The 12,596-nt window shown below is 42.2% G+C and overlaps 1 protein-coding gene across 7 annotated transcripts in view; it reads right to left on the bottom strand.

Annotated features, from left to right (window-relative positions):
• Window positions 1-8,555, bottom strand: part of LOC140738596 (ATP-binding cassette sub-family C member 9-like) — a 188,490-nt gene extending 179,935 nt beyond the window's left edge. For all 7 annotated transcript variants that reach the window (XR_012101405.1, XR_012101406.1, XM_073066119.1 and 4 more), the window contains exon 1: window positions 8,324-8,555. Coding sequence is in view for 5 of the 7 variants with exons in the window: in XM_073066119.1 (XP_072922220.1) it covers window positions 8,324-8,468 (145 nt within the window). In the remaining 2 variants the exon portion in view is untranslated. The remainder of the gene's footprint in view (window positions 1-8,323) is intronic.
• Window positions 8,556-12,596: the final 4,041 nt, after the last annotated feature.

Here is a 12,596-nt window from a genome sequence, read left to right as displayed (position 1 = left end):
GAGAAATTGCTGTTTCCACAGCAAACTTTAACCAATGTTCTTACTTCCCTTTCTAGTGCAGTAAATAATCTGCTCTTTTCAGACAGGCAAATGGATTCCCTTCAAAATTATATACGTTGATCTAAGGTTGAGTGTTTCCACAATCTACAAAATTGCAAATGGGAATGAATCCCAGACTTAATGAACATCATCCCCATGTAATACACAATTTTATCCTCTTACAATACATCCTGGCATTTCAAGTTCACTTTAAAATTAAGACTCTCACACACATCAGTCTGGTTTTCCTACTCTTTTGTGAAGATGGTGGCCTCAAGCTTTGACCTTCATGGACTTCAGAGGAGAAAGAAGCTCAGATTCAGACTTCAAACAGTTTGTCACTTTTTGCCACAGGTGATTATTATACACCTGATGGCTCCCCATTAGGGTAACAATATCAGCAGGTCAATACATTTAATCAAGATGCTCAAACCAGCTATGAAAACCTTGAAGCCCGCAAGAATTGCCTGCTTTTGGTTTACAATCCCAACAAGCAATTCTCTATCAGCCTCTTCGCTCTTTGGAAGCCATTGGTCAGATACAATCTCAGTTATTACTAAGGTGCCAACCTTTGTAACTTAGAACATGATGCTACAAGAAAATACTCCACAAAGGTACCAACTTATGTGCCATACAGAATGTTCTATCCAAATTTTACATGAATATTCCTTGCTGGGGCAAATGCAAACCTATCACATCCCATGTGGATGAAATCCTGTGGGATTGTGCCTGTTCTTCACTGAAGAGTGCTGGCTGAGGTGCTCATCTGAGAGTGGCAAGATTAATGCCAAATATATTGTCTAATACGAGAGGTGATTGATAAGTTCGTGGCCTAAGGTAGAGGGCGTCAATTTTAGAAAACCTAGCACATTTATTTTTCCAACATTTACACACTTAGCCCAGCGGTCGTGGAGCATACGGATCCCTTCTTTGTAGAAGTTGGCGTCTTGGACCTCCAGAAGTGGTCCACAGCATGGGGTGATTGATAAGTTTGTGGCCTAAGCTAGAAGGAGATGAGTTATTAACTTCAAATTTTCTGCATTTTCACTCAAAGAGTTGAATTGCATGTGCATGTAATGAGAGCTGTATAACGCATGTCCTTCTACCTTAGGCCACGAACTTATCAATCACCCCTGCTGTGGACTACCTGGAGGTCCAAGATGCTCTTGTTACATGCAAATGCAGGTCAACACTTTGAGTGATAATGCAGAAAGTTTGAAGTTATTAACTCATCTCTTTCTACCTTAGGCCATGAACTTATCAATCACCCCTCCTGTTGATCACTTCTACAAAGAAGGGATCTGTATGCTCCACAACAACTGGACTAAGTGTGTAAATGTAGGAGGGGACTATGTTGAAAAATAAATGTGTTAGGTTTTCTAAAATTGATTCCTTCTACCTTAGGCCACAAACTTATCAATCACTCCTCATATTTCAACAGAACTCTAGTTGGATTTTAGCTTAGCCATAAAGTCTCTACAAGTTTCTGGGCAAGATGAAGCAGGTGGGCAGTCTCATTATGGAGGTAAAGATATCCTAATGATAAGTCACAGCTATCAGAAATGTTATAGCTTGCAAACACCAATGCCCTTGAACAGAAAAGCCTATAAGCAGTAGTGGATACAGCCCTGTCCATCAGAGGCAAAACCTTCCCCATCACTGAGCACGTTTACAAGGAGCACTGCCTCAAGAAAGCATCATAAGACCCCCATCATCCAGGACATATTCTCTTCTCACTACTATGATCAGGCAGAAGGTACAGGAGCATTAAGTCCCATACCACTAGGTTCAGGAACAGTTGTTTCCCTACAACCATCAAGCTCCTGAACCAGCAAAACTTCACTCCAGTGCTAAACCAACTCCATAACCAAGGACTCACTTTCAAAGTCTCTACAATTCATGTTCCTAGTATTATTTAATGTTATTATTCACACAATTTGTCTTATTTTACATATTGGTAATTTGTCAGTCTTTGTTATGTATCATTTTACATAAATCTTCTTGTATTTCTTTATTTTCCTGTAAATAAGACCATAAGACATAGGAGCAGAATTCGGCCATTTGGCCCATTAAGTCTGCTCCACCATTTGATCATGACTGATCCTTCCCCCCACCCCCCTCCTCAGCCCCACTCCCCGACCTTCTCCCCGTAACCTCTGATGCCATGACCAATCAAGAACCTATCAAGTTCTGCCTTTAAAACACCCAAATACCTGGACTCCACAGCTGCCAGTAGTAACAAACCCCACAAGTTTACCACCCTCTGGCTATAGAAATTTCTCAGCATCTCTTTTTTAAATGGTTGCCCCTCTATCTGGAGGTTGTGCCCTCTTGTCCTAGACTCCCACATCATGGGAAATATAATTTCTATATCTACTCTATGTAGGCCTTTCAACATTTGAAAGGTTTCAATGAGAGCCCCCTCATCCTTTAAATTCCAGTGAGTACAGACATGGAGCCATCAAGTGTTCCTCAAATGATAACCCTTTCATTCACGGAACCATTCTTGTGAACCTCCTCTGAACCCTTTCCAATGCCAGCACATTTTTTCTTAGATGAGCAGCTCAAAACTGTTCACAATACTGAAGGTGAGGCCTCACAAGTACCTTATAAAGCCTCAGCATCACATCCCTGCTCTTATATTCTCTTGAAATGAATGCTAACATGGCATTTGCCTTCCTCACCACCGACTCTACCTGCGAGTTAACTTTTAGGGTGTTCTGCACAAGGACTCCCGAGTCCCACTGCATCTCAGATTTTGGATTTTCTCCCCATTTAGAAAAAGGTCTGCACATTTATTTCTACTACCAAAGTGCATGACCATATATTTTCCAACATTGTATTTCATTTGCCACTTTTCTGCCCATTCTCCTAATCTGTCTAAGTCTTTCTGCAGCCTACCCATTTCCTCAACACTACTTGCCCCTCCACCGATCTTTGTATCATCTGAAAACTTAGCAACAAAGCCATCTATTTCATCATCAAAATCATTGATATACATCGTAAAAAAGCAGCCCTAAAACCAACCACTGCAGAACACCACTACTCACCAGCAGCCAACCAGAAAAGGATTCTTTTATTCCCACGCGCTGCTTCCTACCAATCAGCCAACGTCCTAACCATGTCTGTAACTTTCCTGTAATACCATGGGACCTTAACATGGATGCAGCCTCATGTGTGGCACCTTGTCAAAGGCCTTCTGAAAATCCAAATATACAACATTCTCTTTATCTATCCTATTTGTAATCTCCTCAAGGAATTCCAACAAGATTGTCAGGCAAGGTTTTCCCTTAAAGAAATCATGCTGACTTTGTCGTATCTTAACTTGTGTCTAGACATACTCCATAGCCTTATCCTTAACAATTGTCTCTAACATCTTCTCAACCACTGAAGTCAGGCTAACTGGTCTATAATTTTCTTTCTGCTGCCTTCCTCCTTTCTTAAAAAGTGGAGTGACATTTGCAGTTTTCCAGTCCTCCGGAACCATGCAGAGTCATTGGACTCTGTCCAATGATTCATGAAAAATCATTAATCATGCACCAATAATCTCTACCGCTACCTCTTTCAGAACCCTAGGGAGCAGTTTATCTGGTCTGGGAGACTCATGTACCTTTAGGTCTTTCAGCTTTTGGAGCATCTTCTCCCTTGTAATAGTAACAGCACTCACTTCACTTCCCTCATACCCTTCAACATCTGGCACACTGCTAGTGTCTTCCACAGTGGGCAATGATGCAGAATAATTATTTAGTTCAATCTGCCATCTCCTTGTCCCCCTTTTTTTACTTTTTCAGCCTCATTTTCTAGTGGTCCTATATCCACTCTCATCTCTTATTTTTTTAATACTTGAAAAAGCCTTTCTATCCACCTTGATATTGTTTTCAAGCTTGCTTTCATATTTCATCTTTTCCTTGTGATTGATTCTTTCAGTTGTTTTCTGTAGGTTTTTAAAGGTATCCCAATCCACTATCTTCCCGATAATTTCTGCATTGTTGTATGCCCTCTCTTTTGGTTTTACACTAGCTTTGACTTCCCTTGTCAGCCATGGTTGTACTATTTTGCCATTTGAGTATTTCTATCTATCCTGCACATCAATCCTGCACCTTCCTCATTTTTCCCCAGAGAATCAAGCCATTTCTGCTCTGCTGTCATCCCTGTCAGCATCTCCTTCCGATTTATTTTGGCCAGCTCCCTTCTCATAATACTGCAATTTCCTTTACTCTGCTGAAATACTGCTACATCTGATTTTATTTTCTTCCTATCAAATTTCAAGTTGAACTCAAATCATATTGTGATCACCGTCTCCCAAACGTTCCTTTACCTTAAGCTCCCTAATCGCCTCCAGTTCATTACATTACACCCAATCCAGTATAGTTGATCCCTTAGTAGGCTCAATGACAAAGGTGCTCTAAAAGCCATCTTGTAGGCATTCAAATAAATTCACTCTCCTGGGATCCATTACCAACCTGATTTTCCTAATCCACCTCCATATTAAAATCTGCTATGCCTATCATAACACTGTCCTCTTGACACACTTTTTCTAATTCTTGTTGTAATCTGTAGTCCACATTCCACTACTGTTTGGAATGTCTGCAAGAATGAATCTCAAGGTAGTATATGATGACACATATGTAATTTGGTACTAAATTTACTTTTAACTTTAAATTGAATTCAGCCTCTAACGAACGAATTGTGACATTCACCGAACAGCTGACTGTCCAGGGTTTAAAGTATCCCACCTAGGAAGCCTGGACTGTCAGATAGATTTCCCACTTACTCTTCTCCCACAACCTGCTTAAAACTCACTAAGGATTAATATCTTCTACCATGTTACAACAACTCTCAACAGTTTAAACAAGTCTAGGAGGAACCCTCCTTTCTGCCATTTCACATCTCCTATTGCTGTGGACTACATTAATCTAATAATGACTACCCCTCTAGAAATTAAGGAGCTTTATCTTATCCACCAATAGAATTACTTGTGGTTTATCTAAGAGTCCTGGCCAGAAGACAAATACTCAGTGCACTCATCAACTAAACACTGCTTCTCTGGTCTGTTTCCTGTCGTGCGATTTTGATGTTGTTATTGCTGTTGTTGATGTCTTCAGCTAACGGCTCCTTTTATTTCCTCAAGGTGTTCCTTCATCTTTGCAGATTTCCTTGCAGAAGCAAGTAAGCAAGGAATGAAGTGGACAACGTCATGTTCTGAGATGAGGCCCAAACAGATAGCTCCACCATCTGGCTACCTAATTCCTTCTATATTAAAGTATTACAGTATCTAGTCCATACCCAGATAATGTTCCTCCACCATTGATGCTGCTCTTACACACATCTTCTCCATTTCCTGGACATCAGCACTCAACCCAGCTTCACGCTGCCTGAAAAGACTACCACCTCCATGAGCCTCTGCATCCAACACACCATTCTTCACAACTTTCACCATCTTCAATGGGATCCTACCACCAAAATTATCTTTACCACCCTCCCCCCATACCCCCACCATTCTCCATTTTCTGCTTGGGTCGTTCCCTCAGTGCTCCCTCCACACCAATCTCTGTCCTAGCACATATCCCTGCAAGAGGCAGAAGCTACACCTGCCCATTCACCTTTCCCCTCACCTCCATTCAGGGCCCCAAACAGTTCTTCCAGGTGAGGCAACACTTCATGCAAATCTGTTGGGGGTCATCTATTGTATCTGGAGCTCCTGATGTGGCCTCTTACATAAATTGGGGGGCTGCTTTGTTGAGCACCTCTACTCCATCTACAAAAGCAGAATTCCCCAGTGCCCAAACATTTTAATTCCTATCCTCCATTAAAACACACAACATGCTGGAAGAACTCAGCAGGTCAGGGAGTGTCCATGAAAATTGATGTTTCAGGCCAAGGCTTTTCATCAGGACTGGAAAAGAAGGGAGGAGATGCCAAAATAAAAAGGTGGGCAGAGTGGAAAAAGGACAACCTGGAAGGTGATAGGTGAAGCCAGATGTGTGGGAAAGGTAAAGGGCTGGAGGAAGATGAATCTTATAGGAGACTACCTAGATGAAATATGAAGTGTTTCTTCTCCATCCTGAGAGTGGCCTCACTGTGGCAGAATAGGATCCTATTCCCATTCTCATTGCAACATGTTGGTTCATGGCCTCCTCTTCTGCCATGATGAGCCTACTCTCAGGGTAGAGAAGCAACATCTCATTCAGTCTAGGTAACCTCCAACCTGATGGCACGAACATTGATTTTTGTTTCGCTAATCTATTCCCCACTCTCATATCTCTTACCTCTTCTCCCATGTCTATCACCTCCACCTGGTGTCTCTCCTCCTTCCCTTTCTCCCATGTTCCACTGCCCTCTCCTATCAGATTCCTTCTTCTCCAGCCCTTTGCAATTTCCACTTATCACCTCCCAGTTTCTTGCTTCATACCCACACCTAGCTTCACCTATCACTTTCTAGCTTGTTCCTTCTTCCCTTCCCTCCACCTTTTTATTCTGGCATCTTCTCCCTTCCTTTCCAGTCCTGATGAAGGATCTCGATCTGAAACATCAACTCTTTATTCATTTTCACAGATGCTGCCTGACATGCCAAGTTTCTCCAACATTTTCTGTGTTGTATGTCTCAAACTGCCTTCTTTATAAGTTTACTATTGTTCTGACAGCTTGCACGGTTTCTGTTCATCACCTACATCTGCCTGCCAACGAAATCACCATGGATATATCACACCATTTTCCAGTTATCACTTATGTGTTCTAAATTGCAATTATTTTGCTTTTGTTAACTGTAAAGTTTTTGCAGCCCATCTTTCACATGTGGCTTTCTTAATAAACAGCCATACCTTATTTGTGCAAATGTAGGGCAGTATGTTCACCTGGATTTATGCCAACTTACTAGCACAACTCCAAGATGTTGGGCAATCTTTGCCAGCTTTCCACTCGACCACTCAGTTTCAGGATGCTCAATCAGAAGTGAGAAGGATGAACAAGGTGCTGGATACCTTCCCCATAACTTATGCATAGCAATTAATGCAGGAATAGCCTTTTATTTTTAAAAACACTGCATAATATGTGCATTTAAGCATTGAGAACTACTGCTTCTAAAAACAAAATTGGTCTTGTTTGCTCTATCCAACTAGGCTGAAACTGCCTGATGCCACCCCATTCATATTCCACCTGCTTCCAAATCTGCTCTTTAGCAGGAGCCCCTCCAAATATATACCCTATTTCCAGATTTCTCAAAGATCCCAAGATTAAAATGGAGACTTAATAGTATCTTGGCAAGATTCCACCAAAGCATCACACCAAAAATAGATCAACCCAGGTGAATCAGTCAAAATAAGCTAATTGCATTTAAGAATTCGGTTTTTAATCACTAGACGGAAACAAACCGTTATACTGTAATATACTTCCACAACATTGAAATATTGTATTTACAAACAGCAGTTTATTTTTCTCATATTCTCCAACAGAAACGCTATTAAATTTCATTCATCTAAATGTATAAAAACATTTGAGCCCTCAATGTTCCAACAAACCCGAAGTGACTGTTACTAAAAAAAACACTTCTGTTCTGCGACATTGTCTTTCTAAAAATCAGGAAAACCACTGCTGAACAGTACGATTATCGAATCGCACAGCAGGTATATTTAATCTGGTTGCAATTAAACAAATTGCTTAGTCTGTGCACTAGGAAATCTCTCGGTAGATAAAACAAGAACTGTGCCTGGAAGCAATAGACCTGGCCTGAAAAACCTAATTACAATTGAGATCGTGTTTATATAATCGTTTTCCCATACACCGTGATACAGATAAGGAGTGTTTAGAGAAGCACTTGAACCTACACTGAAGGCCTAACTATCACGGTCGCTTTTTCCACTGGTCCCACTATAATCTCCGTGTTTAGACCACGTAACGGGTTTATTTCGCTAAACACTCTCTTTGGTGGAACAGAGGCGGGCTGTGCAGACCGCGCCGATTCCAGCGAGAAGATGCTAGTGTTCCACCAACTGTTCACGCAACTCGCTACTTGGGAGGAAATTGTCCGTCAAACGCACAGGTGGACACGAATCCCGAACAGATAGCTGTGAAGGGAATTGAAGAATCGTTCTCCCGAACCCCAATTGGATTAATGTAATCGGACAAAGCTCCGGGAGTAATGGTCTTCCCAGGGCAGATTGGGACCTTGCTTCTTAAAGAAAGCAAGCAGAGAAAACGGGGATTAGAAATGCACCCGAATCCGCGACCAAATATCTCGTGCTGTGGGTAAACCTTCTCCCATTCCCAGTAACATCCACCTACTCACCGATAAATAATATAGGGAAAGTGATGAAAAGCAGGAAGACGTGGGGGACTAAATTGAGGGCATCCACGAAGCAGCCGTTGTTTAACACGCCGTTGTCGACGTTGTAAGCAGTGTCGGTGTCATTGCCACAGAAAGACAGAGCCATATCTGCGCGCCACTAAACGGGAAAGCGGTCCTGCGAACGAGCCGATTCGCAATCCTCATAGTCCAGGCATTGCAAGGCTCCGCAGCCCTGCTATTTATACTCCGATGGTCCAGATGACGTTCCGAGGGGTGCGATTTGGCTGTACCGAGTCCCGCCTCCCTTCGGAGTGAACGCACATGCATAGAGGTTCCGAGCGAAAACACCGCAACATGCACCGCTTGTGTGAACTCTCAGAAGACGCCGGAGCCCCACCTAATTCTGAACCGGATCCGTTGGAAAAGTGGCACGTTACTTTCCTTCTCCCCTCTTGAGTGGTTTTGAACCGCTCAATAAACTGGACTTCATCGAGTGCACGGAAAGACAGATTCGCTTTACTGTCCAGTGAGGCTGCAGAGTGAGGCTCCCGGTTGAAGAGTTGTAAATTCAGTTCTTGGATTGTATTGTTTTATTTCGGCGGCAGAGCGGGGTTGAGCTGCGTGGGGAATTTAGTCCTTCACACAATCCAGCTGCAATTGTCTTTGGGTCGGACAAACAAATATCGTCGCAGCATTTCTAAACGTAACGGGGTCTCTGTATATGTCAACTGCAATTTTGAGTCTTCGCCATCATATATTATTGTGAAGGGTTTAAGTGAAGTTTATTGACTGATAGTGGTGTTGGTGACGAGAGACTTGAGATAAGTCTCAAGGCAGAGAGAGGGATGGGCGTTTCTTATATATTGTGAGGTTTTCAGATTTGGACTCACCTGAGAGAGTGGTAACATGTAAAGTGGAGCTGTGTACGGTAACTCACAGTGAGGCGGAGAAAGAGCAGTACTTGGAGCTGACTGCCTAGGCCGGCCTGTGCAAGATTAGCCAAAGGCTCTCCTTCCTGCAGCCATAGGCTTCTATGACTCTGTATGTAAATACGAAAGAATTATAAAACAGATCATTATACCTTAATGAAATCATGGAGTACAGCAGAAATATTCATGGAAAGGTTGTCCATTGTCAAGAATCCCTCTTATCCTGGCCATTCCCGTTTATCACTTCTGATAAAGATAGAGGAGCTTGAAACTAGACACTAAGTGTAAGAACAGCTTTCCCCCCCCACTGCAATCAACTTTCATATCCTCTTCCCAGTGGTGCTGCACGCTCTTGGACTCTACTACCTCTGTTATTCCATTATTGTCGCCTTAGTGTTTGCTTTTAAAATGGAAGAGTACAGCACAGGAACAGGTCCTTTTGCCCATAATATCTGCACCAAAGTCAATTCCAATTTAAAATAAATCGCTTCTGTCTGATTCCTATCTGTCCATTCACTACATATTCATGCATCTATTTTAAAACATCTTAAAGCACCACCATCATATCTACTTTTGCCCGTACTCCTGGCAGCCTGGTCCAGGCACCTACCATTCTTTGTGTAAAATAAAGCTGCACCACACACCTCCTTAAATGTTCTCCTTCTTGCACTATAAAAGACGTGCAGGTATGCCCTATGGAAGGCTATTTTAAGGACAAAAAACAATTCCAATTGAAGTTAGAAATGGAATTGAATGCATGATGCCTGTGGTAGGGTTTGCAGTCTGCTACATGCTACAAGGCGAAACCTAACATCATGAATAGCTGTGATTCTTCATTCCAACATGAGCTTAATGCCTTTTATGCATACATTGAAAGGGAGAATAAAGCTATACCTGTGATCCATGTCTCAGAGGATGACCTTGGAACATCTTTCAAAAGGATGGAAGGAACTGTGATGAAATGCTTTGAGAGGCTGGCCAAGGACAGAATCAACTCTTACCTCAGCGAAGGCCTACACCCTCTGCACTTTGCTAATTGCCACAATAGGTCTACAATGGATGCAATTTCGCTGGCTCTCCACTTGGCCTGGGATCACCTGGACAATACTAATACCTATGCCGGACTGCTGTGTATTGATTACAGCTTCGCATTCAACACCATCACACACAATCAACAAGCTCCAAAACCTGTGCCTCCATTCCTCCCTGGATCTTCAACTTCATTATCAGCAGACCACAGTCAGTGTGGATCAGAAAAACATCTTCTTCTCACTGACAATCAACACTGGAGCACCTCACAGTACGTAATTTGCCCACTGCTCTACTCTCCCTACACCCCTGATAGGCACAGATCAAGTGCCATCAGATCAAATTTGCCACTGACACAACTATTGTTAGCAGAATTTCAGATGGTGACAAGAGGCGTACAAGAATGAGATAGATAAGCTGGTTGATTAGTGTTGCAATGGCAACATTGCAGTTAACATTAACGTCAGACCAAGGAATTGATTGTGGACTTCAAGAAGGTAAGATGAAGGAACACATACTAGTCCTAATCAATGCATTGGAAATGATGAGTAGTTTCAATTTCCTGGGTCTCAACATCTCTGAAGATCTATCCTGGGCCCAACATATTGATGCAGTTACAACGAAGGCACGGCAATGCCTATATTTCATTAGAAGTTTGAGAAGACTTGGTATGTCACCAAAGATTCTAGCAAATTTCCACAGATTTAACATGGAGAGCATTCTTACTAGCTGTATCACCATTTAGTATGGAAGGGCCATTGCACAGGATTGGAAAAAGCTGTAGAAAGTTATAAACTCAGCCAGTTCCATCATGGGCACCAGCCTTCCCAGCATCCAGGACACTTGCAAAAGGTGATGCCTCAAAAAGGGAGCATTCACCATTAAGGACCCCCTTCACCCAGGACAGGCCCTCTTTCCATTGCTACTGTCAGGGAGGGGGTACAGGAGCCTGAAGACACACACTCAACATTTTAGGAACAGCTTCTTCCTCTCTGCCATCAGATTTCTGAATGGACAATGAACCCATGTATACTATTTTTTTCTTTTCTAGCTCTATTGTTGCACTACTAATTTAATTTGCCTATTGCCACAAAGAGTCTACAGCAGACACAATCTCAGTGGCTTGGATCACCTGACAATGCAAATACCTATGTCAGGATACTGTTTATTGACTATATGTCAGCATTTAACATGATCATTCCTACTGTCCTGATTGAAAAGCTACAGAACCTAGCCCTCTGCAGCTGGATCCTTGACTTCCTAATCAGAAGACGACAATCTGTACGGATTGGAAATAACATCTCAATCTCACTAACAATGAACACTGGCACACCAAAGGGATGTGTGCTTATCCCACTGCTCGATTCTTTCTACACCCATGTCTGTGTGGCTAGGCGTAGCTCAAATGCCATCTATAAATTTGCTGCTGATACAACCATTGTTTCAGAATTTCAGATAGTGATGGAGAGGTGTACTGGAGTGAGATAAACCAGTTAGTTGAGTGGTGTCACAGCAACGACCTTGCACTCAACGTCAGCAAGACCATGGAGCTGATTGTGGACTTCAGGAAGTGTAAGACAAGGGAACGCAAACCAATCCTCATAGAGGGACCAGAAGTGGAGAAAGTGAGCATTTCGAGTTCCTAGGTGTCAAGATCTCTGAGGAACTAACCTGGATGCAACACATTGAAGCAGCTATAAAGAAGTCAAGGTAGTGGCTATATTTCATTCGGAGTCTGAGGAGAATTGGTTTGTCAACTAAAACACTCGAAAACTTCTACAAATGTACCATTCTGACTGGCTGCATCACTGTCTGGTATGGGGGAGGGGGTGCAGCACAAGATCGAAGTAAGTTGCAGCAAGTTGTAAAATTAGTCAGCTCCATCATGGGTACCAACCTCCGTAGTGTCCAAGACATCTTCAAAGACGGTGCTTTAGGAAGGCGACATCCGTCACTAGGAATCCCACCCCCCAGGACAAGGGTGGGAAGGTGGTAAAGAAACCTTAAGGTGCACACTCAGTGATTTTAACTTATTTTAACTTACCTACTTGAATAAGTGAATGAAATTAATTTATTTCGGTCAGTACAAACATAACAAAAAGCATCATTTACAACGAAGATTTCATAGGACAAAATTACAACAAAAAACATAGTTATTCTTTAAAACAGACTGAGAGGGTGTAGGCTGAAGCTACAGCTTATTACACCTACCCCTCTTACTTATACAACAATATATTTGGCGTCAATCATTACATCAAAATCAAAAAATTCATAATCTTTTAACACAAAATCCAATTCCAAATATCATTTATTTA

This window comes from Hemitrygon akajei, chromosome 14 (assembly GCF_048418815.1).
Source record: "Hemitrygon akajei chromosome 14, sHemAka1.3, whole genome shotgun sequence".
Lineage (NCBI taxonomy): Eukaryota > Metazoa > Chordata > Chondrichthyes > Myliobatiformes > Dasyatidae > Hemitrygon > Hemitrygon akajei.
The sequence above is the reverse complement of the archived record's forward strand: the minus strand, read 5'-3'. Positions and strand labels throughout refer to the sequence as shown.